Below are 21,282 nucleotides of genomic sequence, written 5' to 3'. Positions count from 1 at the left end.
ACCCACACAAACAAACCCACAAAGAAAAATAGAAATGTCATGGGAAATCACATCAGTATATGGAGGGAATTGTAGGCCACAAACAACATCATTTGTACTCTATTGTCATCGCGGGGACATTTAGTCTACATCCTCATTAATTCTTAGACAAATGGCTCGAAAGTTATTGTCTCCTCTGGCAATGAAAAATGGAAATACTAAATGGTTCCCATGTCGTTGCTGAAATAACACAAACTGTGGGATTCTCATTTGGAGTTGATAGCTCTGAGGGACTAAATGTAATAAACTACGATTAGTAAATCGAGCAAAATAATATGACGCAAAGCATAGAAATGGAGAATAATGTACCCCAAGGGCTAATGTATGCATTAATACAACAACAGTCACTTGTCATTCACTAATAATTGCAGAACCATTGTCACTGACACTGTCATCTGAAAAAAAGCCTTGCCCAATCCTCAACTCCATTACTAAAGTGTTAAAGAGAAAGACACAAGAAACTTGTCAGCACAGCTGTCAAGATCCAATAGATAACTTAAAACGAGAAGGTGACCAAATATGCTAACCTTTTTGTTTTGACCAGTTAAGACAAGCCTCAGATGCTCGTCTCTGTAGACACCCACTCTATTGCTTTGTAGCTCATCGCTACTCAATGGTTACGAAGGCCTCCAAGTGCCATAACACTAAATAAACCCACTGTCTGTTGATTGCTTTTCTATAGCATACACATCCATGACAACTACTGGTGTTGCTTCACCAACCTTTTGGCAGGTGTTTCTACAATAGTCTGCTCTTCCTTTTCATAGACCTATCAAGCTCGATTCGTTGTTTTGTGGTCCCCCAGTGGACACCAACCGAGGAAGTGCCTGTCAATTAGAGGTTTATTAAGAGGTGAAATTCTTCACATTTTCACCCGGAGGCGTTTGCTGACATCCTGAAAACACCTTCAACCGTGGGGAAATTAGAGGTGGCTGTCTACTTTAAACACAGTTCGTTTTGAGCAACGTTGCACTTGTCTTTGTTAGTAGTCTGATGTAAAGTTCAAAATGTCTTAAGATCTTAAAAATTACCAATACTGAGCACTCTGGAAACAAAGGGTGTACTTAGCAACTGTATCAGCCCTGGCCTATTATTACTACCAACTCAAAGATTTCAATAATCATACATTCAGCCAAATTAAAATGTTACGAAAATAAACTCTCAGCACATTAGTCAAAAATACCCTTTGCACAAACCAATGAAACAAATACATTTACAAAATGCCCAAAGTCCTCAGTTATACTTGTCAGCAAAAAAAAAAAAAAAAAAAAACACACAGCATCCATTTGTCACATTTAATTTGCAACGCATCCAGTAGGTACTGCAGTTGGAGGTTGATTAAAAGCTTCCCCAGCCAAAGCACACAAGCATTCAGGCAGACTTGAGTGGTCCACATTCATAGAAATCCACAGCCATTTTCAAATATTAAACATGTTGTCAACAGATTTTCTTTTTCACCCAGAAAAGGAAGGAACGTGTGGATGACTTATGAATGGAGATGGGCTATCTATTCTATTGGTGGTAATAATGCTTGGTCGTCAGTTTTTAAACCGTCTTTAATAGAAACAAACGTGTCTCTGAGGAGAAGTCGAAATGGATTGCAGTGTGGGCTATGGTGTCAGGTGTCGAGGCAGATGGCTGCATGTTTGGGAAAGGCCTTGCCAGCAGCTTGATCCATTCCCTTGGGAGTCTGTGGTGCTGGCTAGAGAGAATTTCAGATGATAGCGTAGAGGCTCCAAACTGTTACAGAGACTGGGAATGGGGTTACCACACAAGAGTAGGCTAAATGTTATCCTTCCTTACAGAAGTATATTAGAATAGCAGTAGTGTTGATTCAAGTCATTGTTATTTCTACAAGGACCCACGGAGCCATAGCTATGAAGAAATGCTGACATATTACACACCAGAAATTATGTTTGCATTCTTCGAAACGCTAAAAGTAGAAAGTTCATCAAAAAGGTTGCCCCAGTGTTTAAATATTTAATTGTTTTAACTCCTTCACTTAAATTAAGCCAATCCACTTAATTGAACTTAAACCTTGACCGTGGTCTGTGACCTAAGTCACCTGACCAGTTTATGGAGGCAGCCCAGACACCACGCAGGCCCACAGTCGCCGCATAGTAATTACAGCTGATAATAGATGAAACACACAAACAAGATGAGTGACTAAAGCCGTCTGCAATGGTAAACCTGTTAATCCCATGTTTCACCCTGCTAGGGCTATGGCCCCTGTGACTGACTAGCTGGGCTGGCAAAGCAGGGTGCTAAGACCAGGTGATTCACGTTTGAATGTCACCGCGAGCAGTAGAGCAGAAGTGAGATGCCTTTCCCTGAGCTGGCATCACCTCTTTAGGGCTCTCTGCTGCGATCATGAGGAAGGAGATGTTTCTTCATCGACCTGCAACTTAACTCTCTGTGGAGTTTACAGAGGAGTGGCGCCTGCCTGGCTACAGTCTCCTTTCTCCTGTGGTATGGAGAATTGGGGAATGAAGGGAGGTGATTGTGGAGGCAGCTCCTCCCTCCAGCTCCATGGTGAAATCAAATCATTAAAGATCCCAGGGTGGCCCAGATGCATAAGGACGTCAACGGGGGTTCCAGCAGACACTTCCGGACTCCATGCAGGGGACACCAAGAAAAGGCCTGGCTACCGCTGTCCTTCGCACAGATGGCCCCGGCTCGCTAATCCCAGTCTGCGTCCATGCATTCCCTTGTTACCTGATACCGGGTCATAACAGAGCTGATAAAGGCCGTTTTAAAATGCTTTTACCCAGTTCTAAAACCCCTTGTCTGTAACACTATCATGTAGACTTTCTAGTCATGCACATTGAAATAGGTCTACAAGCTGGCCTGCACTCAGGTTACACATGTGGATGATTCGATGTGCAGACTAACCTATCGCCAGTGGCCATTTTCCTGTTCTGCACCAGACAGGATTTTTGTATAGAGAAAGAAAAGTGTGCGGCACAAAGTTGCAGACACCTGGTTAGGAATTGAAATATGTGCAGTACACTACTGGGCAGGGTAAGTAAAAGGTCAAGTGAAGGACAATAGGATAACTTGTTTACTCTACAGGAGTATGGCACTTAGTCCTTCCTCTCTTGACCTTGTTTGGAGGAACACAAAACACATCCGGATTAATTCTCTCTCACTCAATTATCTATAATCATGCAAACTATGCACATGATCTTCCCTACCATGTAGGATGCTGGTGATGAGATCACACTCTAATTATTTAACCTCCCCGGGGGAACCAAAGAGACAGGAGTACAAAGAGGTGGGGAATATGGAGATAACTAGAGAAACTCGACTCGCAAACAACAGATCCAGCTAACATTACACTCCAATGCCCTACAGTAAGAAGTACTCTGGGTTTTCAAACATCAAGAGTGGGGAGAAGGAAAGGGGGAATGCAGATAGGGATTTGTGGATTACTTTCATCTACAGTGAACACCTTGCAGAGGGAACGACTTTCCCTGGCCTGCTTAAGGGTACCTTAATGCATACATAAAATACACTGAATACACTGCATCTATAAACGGGCTTGGCTCGTCTCAGCTGTCCAGCATTCCAGGAAAAGGATTAGAAAACTGAGTGGAAACAAAAGCTATGCTTTTTAATTAGCTGCCGCCAGTAAAGAAACTTGGAGTCCCATTGAGCGGGTTTGAGTGCTGACAGGCACTTTTGCAAATTCAGATAAAAGGAGCTAATCTGGCCAAACAAATCACCCTTAAGCTTGTCTTCTCAGGCACTTGGCAATACAAATGCTATTGATTTTAGCCATATGAGGAGGGTATGCAGGCTAGTATTGGTTGCCAGTTATGAGCATTTTAGGCATGTTCATGGGTGGATGGATTTTGGGAGCCAAAGGACCACAGCACTTCCCTTGTTGCCATAGCCATTTTTTGTAGGGATCCTCATAGGTTTTCCAAAATATTAAGTCCCCAAAACAAAAAGGGATCTTGACTTGACCAAGCATACGGAGATGATTTTGCATTGTGAACTCGGTTTGAATGATAATCTAGGCTACTGTATTCTTGGCTGCCTCTTGAACTACCAAGGTCTATCCTGGAGAAAACTACACTCCTTTTTCAAAGTTGAGCATTTCTGTCAGATTCGTTTTCTCATGACCGATAAACCACTTCACAAGTCATTGTGTTTGACATCTCAAACACACAACACATCAGCGAGCTATACGCAGCTGTACTTAGCCGGCGTTTCTCCAAAAGTCTGAAATCCAAAGTACCGCATTGTAGGCTGATGAAGACAACAGCTGTCAAGGTTAGCACTGCCACACTAGGTAGAAGAAACAGACATGGCTTCAATATAACCCAAACCCTTACACAGGTACCAGCTAGAACAGTTGACAAATTCTCCTCATGTACGCATGTGTGTATGAGACTTATTTTGATAGCATAGTGATGATATCACTATGTTATCATTGTTAAGCTATCAAAACACAATTGTTAGCAACAGCCTACATACTTAGGACAGTTTCATTAGAAACTATACAAAATGGTGTGTAGAGCAAACTTAGCCAATTTGAGAAGTTATACTCAGTGGTGTAGTGGAGGGTATACGCAAGTATACGGCGTATAACCATTTATTTTTCAGTGGTCATTGCCTATGTTCACTTCTTAATGCACAGGATACATATCATGCCCAGGATGGATACCATCAGAGACGGAAACATCCATTTGAAATGTAGAAAGGGATCTAGCAATGCTAATGACAGGCCTAAACGTCCTCAGGTAGATGAAAAGGCTTTCCCAAAAACCTTCTCAATTAAACATTACCTAGCAACAATGTAGCCTATGCCTAACTTGCAAATATTATCATGATTATTATAATCAATCCAGTAGCCATTTGTTTTGCAAACTCCATCTCATGTGCTACAGAAACACCACTAACCAGTGTTAGGTACCAGAGCCCTTGAAATAAAGGGTAACTACACGCAAAAATAAAAAATGTCTTAGATTTGTCCCAGATCTCAAAAGTTGTCCCCTGATGTGGTTTACGCATTTTTGTAGACTTAGAAAAACAACAACATTCGATCTTCTATTATTTCTTTTTAAGTGTGAGCGAAAACTTGAGAAAGAAACATGGCGCAAATCTGAAACCTGTGAATTTCTGACTCAGTTGACAGACTTATTTACGTGTTTCAATAGTAGGTCTACTATTAGCAGGCCCAAGATGTACTCTTAAGAAGCCTAACGTTTCCGTTACTCCTAAAGGTCAAAGGACCTTATGTTATTTTCAGAGTTAGACTGGCTCTGGCTGCCAAAACAGCCAAATGCACCATCTAATTGCAATACGGTCCTAGAAACATAAACCGCTTTACTTTCATATCCCAACAAAATAATTTCACAAACGCAAAATACACAGTGTTTTAACCAGCTTTATCACAGTTGTAGCGAATGTGACGTTTCTAGCAGCCTTCTTCTGTTACACACAGGTGTTCGGAGCATGTTAGATCGCTAAATAGCACAGTGGTCCCTCTGTCGCAAGTATATCTTCTGTAAACACTTGCTGTAACACGGCGATATGGCCTTGTGGGAACACTAACCCTTTAAAAGGTGCGTATCAATTGAACGTTTCTCGCTGATATGAAAGATAAGGTCTTTATACTTCCAAAACTGTACCACAATCAATGCATGTTAAGCAGCACCCACCCGAAGCACACGCTCCAGCAGGTATATCTCACTGTTCCTACTTTGGCTGCCTTTCCTTCCAGATCTCTGCTGTCAATGACTGGAACGAACTTGGGGAAAAAAAAATAAAAATAAATCACTGAAGCTGGAGACTCATATACCCTTCACTAACTTTAAGCACCAGCTGTCAGAGCAGCTCACAGCACATGTGCATAGCCCATCTGTAAATAGCCCATCCAACTACCTCATCCCCCATACTGTTATTTATTTTGCTCATCTGCACCCCAGTATCTCTACTTGCACACTCATCTTCTGCACATCTATCACTCGTGTTTAATTGCTATATTGTAATTATTTCGCCATTATGGCCTACTTATTGCTTCACCCCCCTTATCCTACCTCATTTGCACACACTTTGTATAGAACTTTCAATTGTATTATTTACTGCATGTTTGTTTATTCCATGTGTAACCCTGTGTTGTTGTTTGTGTTGCACTGCTTTGCTTTATCTTGGCCAGGTCACAGTTGTAAATGAGAACTTGTTCTCAATTGGCCTACCTGGTTAAATAAAGGTGAAATAATAAAAAATATTAAAAGTTCAGAACGAGTGTCGGGGCTCATAACAAAACTCCCCCGTGTACAGATGACGCCTTCATCCAATGACTTATGTGAAATGTAAAGGAAAGGAATCATGATCAAGGGCTAACTATCAAGGCTTTCCATGCTTCAGTTCAGATGGCACCTAGACAAACGAGTGTGCTCGCATATTCCCTTAAAAAAGACTTTCGCTTAAAACAAGATTAAAGCAGGAAATGTACCGTTTGTCCATCTTGAGGCACCATAGCCAGTAGCCATACACTTCCTCAAATCGTCAGAATGAATCTTAGATAACTCAAGAAATCTGTCATTGAGTTTGACTTCTTAGCTGAGGAGATCTTAATCTCGCAATTTGAAATACAAAGTTTTTTGGTGCAGTATTTCTCAAGTGAAAAAATATGTAGTCTATCCTTGAATGACAAAAAAAAACACTTAATTTGAGAATCCCTACTGTTGACCAATGACCGACAAAAGGGGCGTAGACTTTGGCTACCGAAATTCGGCTTTCCTCAAAAAAAATTGTGCACACAAACAGCCGAAGAAACCCTTGCTTGAAGACCAAAACATCACAAAATGTAATTATTTCGGACGGGAAGTATTGCAGACACCTTTAAGCCTTCTGCATGTTTTGGCTAGGCGAACCCAAACGAGGGTGCTTGCATACTCCCTTAAGACCTTCACTTGAAAAATAACTGAAGAAATGTAATTAATTTAAACATTTTTGTCAAGGAGATCGTAGTTGGACAATTTTACATATAAGATGTTAGGTGCAGTATTTTTCAATGACATTTTTCTGCATAAAACCATTAGTCCTTGAATTACAAACAATGCATTGAAGAATCCCTACTTTCGACCAATCACTAATGAAGGGGCGTTATCTTCGGCTACCGACTTCGGGTTCCCTCAAGAAAAGAAATGTGCGCACGAACAGCCGAAAAAAACTCGCGTAAGACAAACGTAACATGTCTTAATATATGCACGAACTGTTCCAGATGGGCAGTATGTGGACGCCTTAAGCCTACATGCACAGCTTGTCCTGACAAAAGACCAATTTGGGATTTATCATTTTAGGTGTGTATGTCACTTTCTCAGAATTCTTCACAAAATTATTAGTGTAATTTTGGCAAAATGTTGTATACCCACTTCTCCAGGCACCACTGTTTTTACTTCTTCCAACAGAACATGCAGTGAGTTTTGCAAACAATCACAATTGGACTCAAAGGAAATAAGTTATTCGTAGAATCACGAACCGTATCAATTCTGGCTACAAAATATCAGTCCAGTTTATAATTTATGAACGGTGTTTTGCTTCTAATGAAAAGTTAATGTCATTTGGGCTAGAGAGCCCGCTGTTGAGAGCGAACTCGCAGCACAATAGAATCGAAGACCCTTTTCAGATCTCGCTGTTGTTTTTACCATTCGAAACCAGATTTAGATGGTCAGGCCGACTCATAAAGCAGCATTCGGTTATGATACAATTTGAACACTTTTCAAATCAATTTATGCCTTAGTTATTCTTATAAGTTTGGCTACTTTAATCGAATTACTTCTACAACAAAAAAAGCAAAACCTCAATGAAAAATATCTTACCTCCGACGAGATCTAGATATCCAATCCCATTTTATCCAAAACGATTAACTTGCAGGCTTAACATCCTAGTTGAAGAATAAACTGTTTTTATCAGTGACTTCATGCAATTGTAACTAGACAAAGCCCCGTCCCCACAATTCATGAACTCAATAGGCCTAGCTGTGTGTCTAATACAACTAGTTTCTGTTGAGTCGCGCTGGCAGAATTGGAAGAAGTCCCGCCTCCCCCATGCGGTCATTTGTTTAGGGATAGGCTGACCTACCGTGGCGTTGATGCTCATTTGTTCTCTGAGATGTCAATCATCACTTGTAATTACTGAAACATATTCACAAATAATGCAGAAAAAATGAGCATACAGTAATGAAAGATGAGCATAAATAATAGTAGTGACACTATCTTTCCAGTGCTGCTCGACAATGAACTTATGTAATGGCCTAGATTGTGTCCACATAAAGTAGCCTATATAAATGAAGGCTGTTAAATGGTCCATTACTGGCCCCAACTGGAAGTTTGCAGACCCACGAATTAGACTACAAGTTGTCATGCTTTTTGTAACAGTAATAAAGTGAATATATCTGAGCCTGACCATCTAAAATATCTACTCCTAGAACTTCATGATAACCTGAAAAAGGTCTCTCTATTACAACTAATGACAAACTACTTCAATTCAATATGAAGAAGCTGCAAATTCTTTGCTTTATTTTTTTTATTTTTTACAAAAGTGATTAAAATGATAAGTGATAGTCTACTGTACAGCAGGTTAAAATAGCAGTTTCTTTATGTGCCCTGCATGCAATTCATACACTGTTGAAAGAAATAAGGCACCAAGTGGCATTAAAGAGACAGAGCAAATACATTTTGATCATCTTGTATGGTATTCAATGGGGTAAGTCCATTCAGTTCAGTGTATTGCACTATTTGTGACCCTACATGTCTGATTTCTTCAATACAGTAATATTATATTGTTTTATGTTGTATCATATACACTCAAGTTGTGTTAACAGCCAGTAACCAATGGAAAGAGTCACAAAGAAGACTATAGTGCTTCGGCCCTCCATTGGCCATTGACATCCATCAATTATTGAGTGGAAATCTGTCTTTGGTATGTGAAGTTAATCGGGTGTCCTGACTCTCTGTGGTCACTAAACATACCATGGCACGTATCATAAGAGTAGGGGTGTTAACCTTGATGTCCTGGCTAAATTCCCAATCTGGCCCTTATACCATCATGGCCACCTAATCATCCCCAGCTTCCAATTGGCTCATTCATCCCCCCCTCCTCTCCCCTGTAACTATTCCCCAGGTTGTTGCTGTAAATGAGAATGTGTTCAACTTACCTGGTAAAATAAGGGTTAAATAAAACTTTCTAAAAAGCATTTCTAAAGTATGATACCTAGTCGAAATCCCAGTTAAGAGTTTAATATGGGGAATTCCAAACAATTTCCTTTAAAGAACCATTCCCATCAAGGCATTAAAGAACCATTCCCATCAAAGCATTACACAGGAAAAAAAGACATGAATCATTTTGTACAATGTGGCATCACAATACATTCATGACTCCTTTGGTCTTGTATGGATGTTTTCAGTCTCCTGTAGTGAGATTCTTGCAGACTGCTTGCCAGTGGTGTTAAGTACTTAAGTAAAAATGCTTAAATACTACTTAAGTAGTTTTTTGGGGTATATGTACTTTACTATTTATATTTTTGCCAACTTTTAATTTGACTACACTAAAGAAAAGAATGTACTTTTTATTCCATACATTTTCCCTGACACCCAAAAGTACTTCTTACATTTTGACAGGAAAATGGTCCAATTTGCACACTTTTCAAGACATCCCTGGTCATCCCTACTGCCTCTGATCTGGCGGACTCACTAAACACAAATGCTTACTTTGTAAATTATGTCTGAGGGTTGGAGTGTGCCCCCGGCTATCTGTTAAATAAAACATTTATTTTCAAATTGTGCCGTCTGGTTTGCTTATTATTAGGAATTTGAAATGGTTTATACTTTTGACATTTAAGTATATTTTAAACCAAATACTTTTGGACTTTTACTCAAGTAATATGCTACTGGGTGACTTTCACTTTTACTTGAGTCATTTTCTATTAAGGTATGACAATTGCGTACTTTTTCCACCTCTGCTGCTTGTACACGATGATCCTCTGTCACTGAGGCAATGTGAAGTAAAAGTCCATCTGGAGTCAAAGTTGGAAAAGGGGGAGAATAAGCTGATCCTAGATCTGTGTCCGTATCCCACAAAGCATCTCAGAGTAGGAGTGCTGATCTAGGATCTGTCCATATTATCTTATTAATTTTGTTCTAAAAGGCAAACTAATCCTAGATCAGCACTCCTATTCTGAGACGCTTTATGTTTAGGGCCACTTTAATCTCTGGCTGGTTGGTCACTGGTCTGTGCGTCAGTGTGGCATGGGCACCACCTAGTGGGAGAAGGAACATCATGAAAATACGTTAAATATTAAAATTGAATTGTTCAAGGCAAAACCAGTTCAATCTATTTCAGACAATGGTTCACTCAGAATGTTCAGGCTATATCTGTGTTAAAACAGACACATACACTACAAGCTTTTCCTAATGCAGTGTCCATGTAGAACTCGATTTAAAATTGAAGTGTAAAAGTCTGAAATCTAAATCACTTTTATTTGTTTACTTAGGCTACACTTTGCAGTGTGTGTGTGTGTGTGTGTGTGTATTTGAGAATATATGAGAATTCTTGATCATCATGAAACCAATTGACTGTCAGCATATGGTCAAAATGATTTTTGATGTACAAATGTATGCATATTTCATGAGAATTAGGATCAGGAAACTCAAGAGAAACTGATATTTCTGCTTATCAATGCATGCATCAGACCTACCCAATCCCTAATATTTCTATGTGCTAATGCTTATCAATTTATTTTTTGTTGTTTCTTTGAGTATCCATCAGATGGTGTTTTGATTCACAATCCATTGCATTTACCCAACTCACACCTCAAACTTGCATATGTGGAAAAGAGCCACCTCAGAAATCAGTTGGTTTGTGTGTAGAAAAATTGATGCAAGAATGTACAGTTGTGGCAAAAAGTTTTGAGAATGACACATTCATTTCCAAAGTTTGCTGCTTCAGTCTCTTTAGATATTTTTGTCAGATGTTACTATGGAATACTGAAGTATAATTACAAGCATTTCATAAGTGTCAAAGGCTTTTATTGACAATTACATGATGTTGATGCAAAGAGTCAATATTTGCAGTGTTGACCCTTCTTTTTCAAGAACTCTGCAATTCGCCCTGGCATGCTGTCAATTAACTTCTGGGGCACATCCTGCCTGATGGCAGCCCATTCTTGCATAATCAATGCTTGGAGTTTGTCAGAATTTGTGGGTTTTTGTTTGTCCACCCGCCGCTTGAGGATTGACCACAAATTCTCAATGGGATTAAGGTCTGGGGAGGTTCCTGGCCACAGACCCAAAATATCAATGTTTTGTTCCCCGAGCCACTTAGTTATCACTTTTGCCTTATGGCAAGGTGCTCCAGCATGCTGGAAAAGGCATTGTTTGTCACCAAACTGTTCCTAGATGGTTGGGAGAAGTTGCTCTCAGAGGGTGTGTTGGTACCATTCTTTATTCATGGCTGTGTTTTAGGCAAAATTGTGAGTGAGCCCACTCCCTTGGCTGAGAAGCAACCCCACACATGAATGGTCTCAGGATGCTTTACTGTTGGCATGACACTGATGGTAGCACTCACCTCGTCTTCTCCGTACAAGCTTTTTTCCAGATGCACCAAACAATCGGAAAGGGGATTCATCAGAGAAAATTACTTTACCCCAGTCCCCAGCAGTCCAATCCCTGTACCTTTTGCAGAATATCAGTCTGTCCCTGATGTTTTTCCTGGAGAGAAGTGGCTTCTTTGCTGCCCTTCTTGACACCAGGCCATTCTCCAAAAGTCTTCGCCTCACTGTGCATGCACTCACACCTGCCTGCTGCCATTCCTGAGCAAGCTCTGTACTGGTGGTGCCCCGATCCTGCAGCTGAATCAACTTTAGGAGACGGTCCTAGTGGTTCCTGGACTTTCTTGGGCACCCTGAAGCCTTCTTCACAACAATTGAACCGCTCTCCTTGAAGTTCTTGATGATCCGATAAATGGTTGATTTAGGTGCAATCTTACTGGCAGCAATATCCTTGTCTGTGATGCCCTTTTTGTGCAAAGCAATGATGACGGCACGTGTTTCCTTGCAGGTAACCATGGTTGACAGGGAAGAACAATGATTCCAAGCATCACCCTCCTGTTGAAGCTTCCAGTCTGTTATTCGAACTCAATCAGCATGACAGAGTGATCTCCAGCCTTGTCCTCGTCAACACTCACACCTGTGTTAACGAGAGAATCACTGACATGATGTCAGCTGGTCCTTTTGTGGCAGGGCTGAAATGCAGTGGAAATGTTTTTCGTGGGATTCAGTTCATTTGCATTGCAAAGAGGGACTTTGCAATTAATCTGATCACTCTTCATAACATTCTGGATTATATGCAAATTGCCATCATACAAACTGAGGCAGCAGACTTGTGAAAATTAATATTTGTGTCATTCTCAACTTTTGGCAACGACTGTATGTATATTACACAGAGGCATTTTGTGTGTGTGTGTGTTTTAAAGTGCAGATACACTACCGTTCAAAAGTTTATGATCAATTAGAAATGTCCTTGTTTTTGAAAGAGAAGCACATTTTTTGGTCATTAAAATAACATCAAATTGATCAGAAATACAGTGTAGATGTTGTTAATGTTGTAAATGACTGTTGTAGCTGGGAACAGCTGATTCTTTTATGAAATATCCACATAGGCGTACAGAGGCCCATTTTCAGCAACCTTCACTCCTGTGTTCCAATGGCACGTTGTGTTAGCTAATCTAAGTTTATCATTTAAAAAGGCTAATTGATCATTAGAAAACCCCTTTGTTCTGATTTAAAGAAGCAATAAAATAATAACCGCAAAACACCAGTCTCAACGTTAACAGTAAAGAGGCGACTCCGGGATGCAGGCCTTCTAGGCAGAGTTTATTGGCCAGTCTGAGATAGGGCTTTTTCTTTGCAACTCTGCCTAGAAGTCCAGCGTCCCGGAGTTGGCTCTTCACTGTTGACGTTGAGAGTGGTGTTTTGCGGGTACTATTTAATGAAGCTTCCAGTTGAGGACTTGTGAGGCGTCTGTTTCTCAAACTAGATACACTAATGTACTTGTCCTCCTTCTCAGTTGTGCACCAGGGCCTCCCATTCCTCTTTCTATTCTGGTTAGGGCCAGTTTGCGCTGTTCTGCAAAGGGAGTAGTACACAGCGTTGTACAAGATTTTCAGTTTCTTGGCAATTTCTTGCATGGAATAACCTTTATTTCTCAGAACAAGAATAGACTGACGAGTTTCAGAAGAAAGTTCTTTGTTTCTGGCCATTTTGAGCCTGTAATCGAATCCACAAATGCTGATGCTCCAGATACCCAACTAGTCTAAAGAAGGCTAATTTTATTGCTTCTTTAATCAAAGCAACAGTTTTCAGCTGTGCTAACATAATTGCAAAAGGGTTTTCTAATAATTACCTTTTAAAATTATAAACTTGGATTAGCTAACACAACGTGCCATTGGAACACAGTTGCTGATAATGGGCCTCTGTACTCCTACGTAGATATTCCATTAAAAAAATCAGCTGTTTCCAGCAACAATAGTAATTTACAACATGAACAATGTCTACGCTGTATTTCTGATCAATTTGATGTTATTTTAATGGACAAAATGTGCTTTTCTTTAAAAAACAAGGACATTTCTAATTGACCCCAAACTATAAGATGGGTACTTTTGTTGATCTACGTACCTCAGATTTTTGGACCACAGTAATTCAAGGTGCTCTTTCCCGGGCTGTGCAATTCCAAATATCCTCCAGCTCCTCTTCCTCCTCCTCAAACTGCCAATGATCAGGATGAATATGATCTGGTTCTCTTTTGGGTGAAGTTTTTTTTTTCAATACCATCATAGGTGTGGGACTGTCGGAGCATACGCAACAGTTGTCCTCAGAGCACACAATAACTCGTCCAGAACTGCGCACACCCATCCATGTGGAGTCTTCAGACACAGTAGACAAGCCCTTGATCTCTACAACTCGAAGGTCACTTTGGAAAGCGAATTGCCTCTTTGCAGAAGGGAAGTATATGTGGTTATTGAGGTCTTGAATCTTAGTGTGAACACTTAAACAGTTGTGGTTCTGTGATGGTTCAGTGCAGGTGTGGTCATGCATCATCGAGCTGCTGCAGTTTGGTTCAGTGCGTTGCTGGTTAGAGTCCAAAATAGCTACTGGAATGGAAATCTTGACCTTATCCTCATGGTGGATGCCAACAGTGCTGGAGAAAATGTTCCCATGTCCAGCAGCAAGGGCAGGACTCCTTGTGGCGCTTCTTAGGTCGTGATAGACGTTGTCTTTCTCAGGTAGAGAGAGACACTGAACCAAAAGAGAAACAGACTCTGAGCTGACCTTCTGCGAGTCCTGCCTAGCTGCTTCGCAGCTCTTTTCTTCTTTTGGACTGAGGGCAAAAGTATGTCCAATCACTTTGTGAGTCTGACTGAGTGTATTTGAGTCTGCCAATTTGTATAGATTCAAAGGTGAACCATTTTGAACAGCAAAGTCTCCTGTTTCACATATACTTTCCTCCCCTGGACTGAGGGTGAAATTCTGCCCAATCACTTTCTGAGTTAGACTGAGTGTATTTGAGCCTGACAGTCTACAGTCCCCATCAGCTTCAAGATGCCTTTCCTTCTCTGGACTGAGGGCAAAAGTCTGTCCAATTACTTTGGACGATACGTGAGTCTGACCGAGTGTGTTTGAGCCTGATGGTCTGTACAGATTCAAAGGCGGACTGGCATGGTCCCCATTGGCTTCAAAAGGCACTTTCTCAGTTGTGAGGTCTTTTGCACTTATCTGTGAGATTTTCCCCCAATCCTTGGGCAGGTCAAAACTCAACATCGACCCAAGATGGATAATGCCATAGTGGCTCTTGTCTTGCCTAATGGTCATCTCACTGGGCCCATGCAAGAAATGCCCCAGGATGGTAGGAATGCTTGACGTGCCTGAAGAGCTGCCATCCATGACACTCACCACAGAATTATTTTTGATATACAGTTGGAGTTCTGTATTACCTGGACTCCCTTGTGTGGCATGACATTCCTTCTTATCCTCCAGTGGCCAGGTGTAAGCCCTGTGTTTGACATTGGTGGGCGCGGTAGTAACCCCCTCTGGCTTGGGCATTGCGACAATTCCAGTCACAGTGTGTCTGTGTGTCATTTTCTTCCTCCTCTTCATCGGTCCCTTCAGGTTTAAGGTAGAGGTGGAACTGGTTCTGGGTAAGGTGGGGAGCAAGACAGTCCTGACTTGGGGAATGAAAGTAGCGTTGATTGAGCTTGTGGAAAAGGTGGTTGACACGTGGCTAGTGTCAGTAACATGAGACGATGCCACGTCTTCAAAAACAGGACTTCCATCTGTGACTTGCAGATAGGTGCTCACCTGAAAAAGATTAAGATAATTAGATGTATTAAAATACAAAACTCTGCAAAAGGTGACTTTCATGTTCCTTGAAATTAAATGCTTATGCAACCATGATCAAAGACATCTTAGATTACGGAGATTACGCATTTACGGAGAACCAATTTCTGATACTCGTGCACACTTTATGAAATATGTAGTTGATTCTGTATAAAAATACTGTACGTTATTTTAAGACATCACTTCAGCTGCAAGCCTTCAAAATTGGATCTTAAATTACGCAAACCTTATGAAAATCACATGGAGATGAGGTGGTCCCATACCCAGCTGCAGTGGCAATGGCTTGACCATGACTAATCCACTGAGTGTGAGCCAAGTTGATGAACTACCACTTCTGGAATGGGGGACAGAAATCTTACACCACATTCCTTTACTAATAGCTGCTCTAAGCCATTAGGATCAGCTCTCCCTATCCCAGTCCCAATCTAAAGCTTTTAAAGATAAACACAATAGAAATGTGCCTGAACATCTTGAGGTACTACAAGATGTTTTATATTATTAGCTGTGGGGATAGGTTTGTCGGCCTTGAAATACCCTGCATGGCAGTGTACAAAAGTATGTGGACACCTGCTCGTCAAACATCTCATTCAAGATCATGGGCATTAATATGGAGTTTGTCCCCACCTTTGCTGCTATAACAGCCTCCACTCTTCTGGGAAGGCTTTCCACTAGATATTGGAACATTGCTGCTGGGACCATTCAGCCACAAGAGCTTTAGTGAGGTTGGGCACTGATGTTGGGCGATTAGGCCTGGCTCGCATTCATCCTAAAGGTGTTCAATGGGGTTGAGTTCAGGGCTATGAGCAGGCCAGTCAAGTTTCTCCACATCGATCTCAACAAACCATTTCTGTATGGACCTCGCTTTGTGCCCGGGGGCATTGTCATGCTTAAACTGGAAAGTGCCTTCCCCAAACTGTTGCCACAAAGTTGGAAGCACACAATCGTCTAGAATGTCATTGTATGCTGTAGTGTTAAGATTTCCCTTCAATGTAACTAAGGGGCCTAGGCTGAACCATGAAAAACAGCCCCAGACCATTATTCCTCCACTACCAAACTTTACAATTGGCACTATGCATTAGGGCAGGTAGCATCCGCGAAACTCCGATTTGTTTGGCAGACTGCCACATGGTGAAGTGTGATTGTGTGTGGCTACTCGACCATGGAAACCAATTGTTGTAACCAAGGCGAGACGATTTTTCCAGCGCTTACGCACTCGGTGGTCCTGTTCTGTGAGCTTGTGGGGCCTACCACTCCATGGCTGAGCCGTTGTTGCGCCTAGACGGTTCCACTTACAGTTGACCAGGGCAGCTCTAGCAGGGCAGAAATTTGAAAACTGACTTGTTTGGAAGGTGGCATCCTATGATGGTGCCACACTGAAAGCCATTGAGCTCTTCAGTACGAGCCATTCTACTGCCAATGTTTGTCTACGGAGATTGCATCAACAGCAACAGAATTCAAATCTGACTGTTGTCCAAAACTTTGCATCCTCTCTTTTTAATTTGGTTGATGTTGTCTTGTGGTATGTAGATATGAATATGTGGTGATCTGTACTCACCCTATGCACAGGTTCCACTGCCTGCTTTGGCTCCACTGGCCCCTGTTGCAGACCGCCCCCTGGTGGCTGTTGGTCAAAACTGAGGATGAGGTTGATGCTGCTGCCCAGTGGGGTGACAGTAGCACAGGGCTCTTCAAGGATAATGCTGGGCGAGTTGACTACCACAGCCAAAGGGACGTGTTGTGTTACGTTTACTGGCTTGGCAAAGTTTTCTGCATGGTGACCTATCCCTGGTTGGGATTTTTGTGGTCCTTCAAACTGGCTCGCCACCATGAGCCTGTGCTTTGTGGACAGGCTTTCAGAGGACTTGTGTTCTGCCAGAGAGGATAGATTCTGCAAAGAAAACCAAAGATTTTGTTCAATAACTCCTATTTCAAGTATTTAAAAATATATATTTTTAGGTTTTGTGCAATAAGCCTTGATCCTTAGGAGCAAGATTTGGGCAGGTAGAATATCATCAGAAAGCATTTGGTCTTCTATACACATTATTACGGTAGCTTCACAACAGCGATGTAGTTCAGTGCTTTAAATGTCTAATTTCAATAGAACAATGTTATTGTTCTGAAATAATTTGTTATAAGGAATAAATATCATATTGGTGTGAAAGCAGGGATATCCTTTAAAAAATTATAATTGTTATACCTTTTAATAGGGGGTAGCAGGGATATCCTACCTGGGGTTGACCTTGTGAAAATCTGGTTGCGTCTCCTTGAGGGGCATCACTTCTTCTTGAATCGCTTGGCCTCTCCCGACCCAGCTGGTCTTTCTGTGCCCTCCAGTATACCAGGATCCATCCCAGAATGCTTTGAAGTTCCTCAGTCCTCTCCTTTATCTGTATAAAACAGTTGCCAGATATTTTCTGTCTCTTCCAATGGTTGGGTCATTGGGGTTTGTGCAACTAGACTAGTTCCATTTTTTTTTTAAACAAGTGAAAGTACAAATCATTGAGTTAATCACAGTCTTTTCAAAGGCTGTGGTCCACAGGGAAAATATGTTTGTGGCCCCTGTTGTAAAATAACTCACAATATCTGCCAAGTGATGTCGTTCCTTGATAATCTTCTGCCCAGCAGCAGCAAGCTTGTCAAACTCGTCAAACTTCTGCTCTATCCTCAGATCCAGCTCAGATGGAACACTCGATTCTGCCAATCTCCACTGCTGGACTGAAGCCTCTGAGAAAATGCAAGTCTGTGTGTCCTCTGTCCATGAGCTGTAGGGGAGACATCAGAGAGAGAGAGAGAAAGAAAGAGAGAGAGAGGAGGGGCTCAGTAAGCACATTGTGGTTATTACAATAAACATAATAAGCATATTCATGAGAACTAAACATATACATGTGCATTATTCAGGACAAAACAGGCACAACATTTCAGTTGTATCAAGAACCAACTGTACCAAGAACAATATTTGACATCATACTGTATGTGTAATTGCTCACATCATGGCCAGGTAGGCCCTAAGAAAGTCTTGCAGTTGCTGAAATTGTTGGAGGTTGCATTGGTTCTCTGCCATGCTCAAGCCCAACTCCTCCCAAGCTTGCTGGGTCACATGGATGTCCTCCCCCAAAGCCCCTGGCATTTCAGGTAGGAGGACCTGTAGTCGCAAAGCCAGTCCCTCCATCTCTTCCACCTCCTCTTTTATGGCCTGATAGTCCCTCTGAAAGAAGATCATACTGAATGTTTTATGTGGAACAATTACACTTTTGCAGGTGACTTGAATATTCTTGCATCAGAGTTTAAGCCTGACAGAGGCTCAAAACCAATCAAATTTAGCGAGTCCTGAAATAATAACGTCTGTCATAATATTATGCTAGATAATGGACATAGGGTTGCATTCTGCTATGAAAACAAACTCTATATTTTTTCAGGTCTCATTCTATAGAGGGCTACCATGGCTAGTATGATTGAACTCATGTACCATGACTGCATAGCCAAGCACACACTATTGACAGGTATCTGCTGGATAGTTTGAGAGAACTATCCCTTTATTAATGATGTTCAGAATTTTAACACAAGTGTAAAGTCTATGAATCTGAGATGAGATCTGACAATTCAAAGAAAAAAAGTTGAATACAATGCAATAGAGAGTTAAAGCAAACGGAAGCATTCACTATCTCTGAAGACAGTGGACTATACAGTGCATTCAGAAAGTATTCAGACCCCTTGACTTTTTCCACATTTTGTTACGTTAGACTTACTCTAAAATGGATGAAATTGTTTTTTCCCCCCTCATCAGTCTACACACAGTGCCCAAAGTAAAAACATGTTTTTATTATTACAGCCTCGAGTCTTCTTGGGTATGATGCCTCAAGCTATAGCTTGTTAACAGGACATTTGTTTAGTGGTTGAAAAATGAGTTTTAATGACTCCAGCCTAAGTGTATGTAAACTCCCGACTTCAACTGTGTGTGTGTGTATACACACACACACACACATACATACAGTACAGTACAGTACCAGTTAAAGGTTTGGACTCACCTACTCATTCAAGGGTTGTTCTTTATTTACACTATTTTGTAGACTGTAGAATAATAGTGAAGACATCAAAACTATGAATAACACATATGGAGTCATGTAGTAACCAAAAAAGTGTTGTACAAATCAAAATATATTTGAGATTCTTCAAAGTAGCCACCATTTGCATTGATGACAGCTTTGCACACTCTTGGCATTCTCTAAACCAGCTTCACCTGTAATGCTTTTCCAATATTATGGCAAAGATGAAGATCAGACCAAATTTTATGACTAATGTATGCAGAAATCCAGGTAATTCCAAAGGGTTCACATACGTTTTCTTGCCACTGTATATGTGTAGAAAAGAGGACATTCCCTCTATCAAAGTGACGACACCCAAGAACCTGTGAGTCAGGTAGAAGTTGACTGAACAGTTTTTCATTTGGATGTGGTCCTCTGTAGCTCAGTTGGTAGAGCATGGTGCTTGCAACGCCAGGATAGTGGGTTTGATTCCCGGCATCTGTTATCTGATACAGTACCAGTCAAAAGTTTGGACACACCTACTCATTCAAGGGTTTTTCTTTATTTAGACTTTTTTTTTACATTGTAAAATAATTAGCGAAGACAAACTATGAAATAACACATATGGAATCATGTAGTAACCAAAAAAGTGTTCAACAAATCCAAATATATATATATAATTTAAATAGCCATCCTTTGCCTTGATGACAGCTTTGCACACCCTTGCCATTCTCTCAACCAGCTTCACCTGGAATGATTTTCCAACAGTCTTGGAGTTCCCACATATGCTGAGAACTTGTTGGCTACTTTTCCTTCACTCTATGGTCCAACTCATCCCAAACCATCTCAATTGGGTTTAGGTTGGGTGATTGTGGAGGCCAGGTCATCTGATGCAGCACTCCATCACTCTCCTTGGTCAAATAGCCCTTACACAGCCTGGGGGTGGGTTGGGTCGGGTCATTATCCTGTTGAAAAACAAATGATAGTCCCACTAAGCCCAAACCAGATGGGATGGTGTATCATTGAATAATGCTGTGGTAGCAATGCTGGTTAAGTGTTCCTTGAATTCTAAATAAATCACAGACAGTGTCACCAGCAAAGCACCATCACACCTCCTCCTCCATGCTTCACGGTGGGAACTACACATGTGGAGATCATCTGTTCACCTACTCTGCGTCTCACAAAGACAAGGAGGTTGGAACCAAAAATCTCAAATTTGGACTCATCAGACCAAACGACAGATTTCCACCAGTCCATTGCTTGAGTTTCTTGGCCCAAGCAAATCTCTTCTTATTATTGATGTCCTTTAGTATTGTTTTTTTTCACGCAGTCTCCTCTGAACAGTTGATGTTGATGTGTCTTAATTGTGAATCATTTATTTGGGCTGCAATTTCTGAGGCTGGTAAAGCTAATGAACATCCTGTGCAGCAGAGGGAACTCTGGGTCTTCCTTTCCTGTGGCAGTCCTCATGAGAGCCAGGTTCATCATAGTGCTTTGTTTTGCGTATTTCGCATTGACCGACCTTCATGTCTTAAAGTAATGGACTGTCGTTTCTCTTTGCTTATTTGAGCTGTTCATCATAGTCACAACAATAGACAAACACAGTGTGCTTAAACTAATAACACACAAAGGATTGTATTTTCCTTTTCTATGTTGAATACATCATTTAAACATTCACAGTGTAGGTTGGAGAAAGTATGTGAACCCCTAGGCTAATGACTTTTCCAAAAGCTAATTGGAGTCAGCTAACCTGGAGTCCAATCAATGAGACGAGATTGGAGATGTTGGTTAGAGCTGCCTTGCCCTGTAAAAAAC

General features: G+C 41.2%; 2 protein-coding genes and 1 long non-coding RNA gene across 7 annotated transcripts in view; all 3 read right to left on the bottom strand.

Moving 5' to 3' along the window:
* LOC112265631 (signal-induced proliferation-associated 1-like protein 2) overlaps positions 1–8,081 on the bottom strand; it is a 97,039-nt gene extending 88,958 nt beyond the window's left edge. For all 4 annotated transcript variants that reach the window (XM_024443149.2, XM_024443156.2, XM_024443172.2 and 1 more), the window contains exon 1: positions 7,875–8,081. The gene's annotated coding sequence lies outside the window, so the exon portion shown is untranslated. The remainder of the gene's footprint in view (positions 1–7,874) is intronic.
* LOC112222972 overlaps positions 1–21,282 on the bottom strand; it is a 266,640-nt gene that overhangs the window by 137,915 nt on the left and 107,443 nt on the right. The gene's annotated exons all lie outside the window — the stretch shown is intronic.
* Positions 8,749–21,282, bottom strand: part of LOC112265655 — a 33,911-nt gene continuing 21,377 nt past the window's right edge. For both annotated transcript variants that reach the window (XM_042301864.1, XM_042301869.1), the window contains 6 exons: positions 18,433–18,650; positions 18,024–18,207; positions 17,674–17,832; positions 17,001–17,333; positions 13,727–15,406; positions 8,749–10,312 (listed from right to left, as the gene is read on the bottom strand). In XM_042301864.1, coding sequence (XP_042157798.1) covers positions 13,751–15,406; positions 17,001–17,333; positions 17,674–17,832; positions 18,024–18,207; positions 18,433–18,650 — 2,550 coding nt within the window. In that variant the 3' untranslated portion in view covers positions 8,749–10,312; positions 13,727–13,750. The remainder of the gene's footprint in view (positions 10,313–13,726; positions 15,407–17,000; positions 17,334–17,673; positions 17,833–18,023; positions 18,208–18,432; positions 18,651–21,282) is intronic.

This window comes from Oncorhynchus tshawytscha, linkage group LG02 (assembly GCF_018296145.1).
Source record: "Oncorhynchus tshawytscha isolate Ot180627B linkage group LG02, Otsh_v2.0, whole genome shotgun sequence".
Lineage (NCBI taxonomy): Eukaryota > Metazoa > Chordata > Actinopteri > Salmoniformes > Salmonidae > Oncorhynchus > Oncorhynchus tshawytscha.
This window is presented reverse-complemented; position numbering and strand designations above follow the sequence as displayed.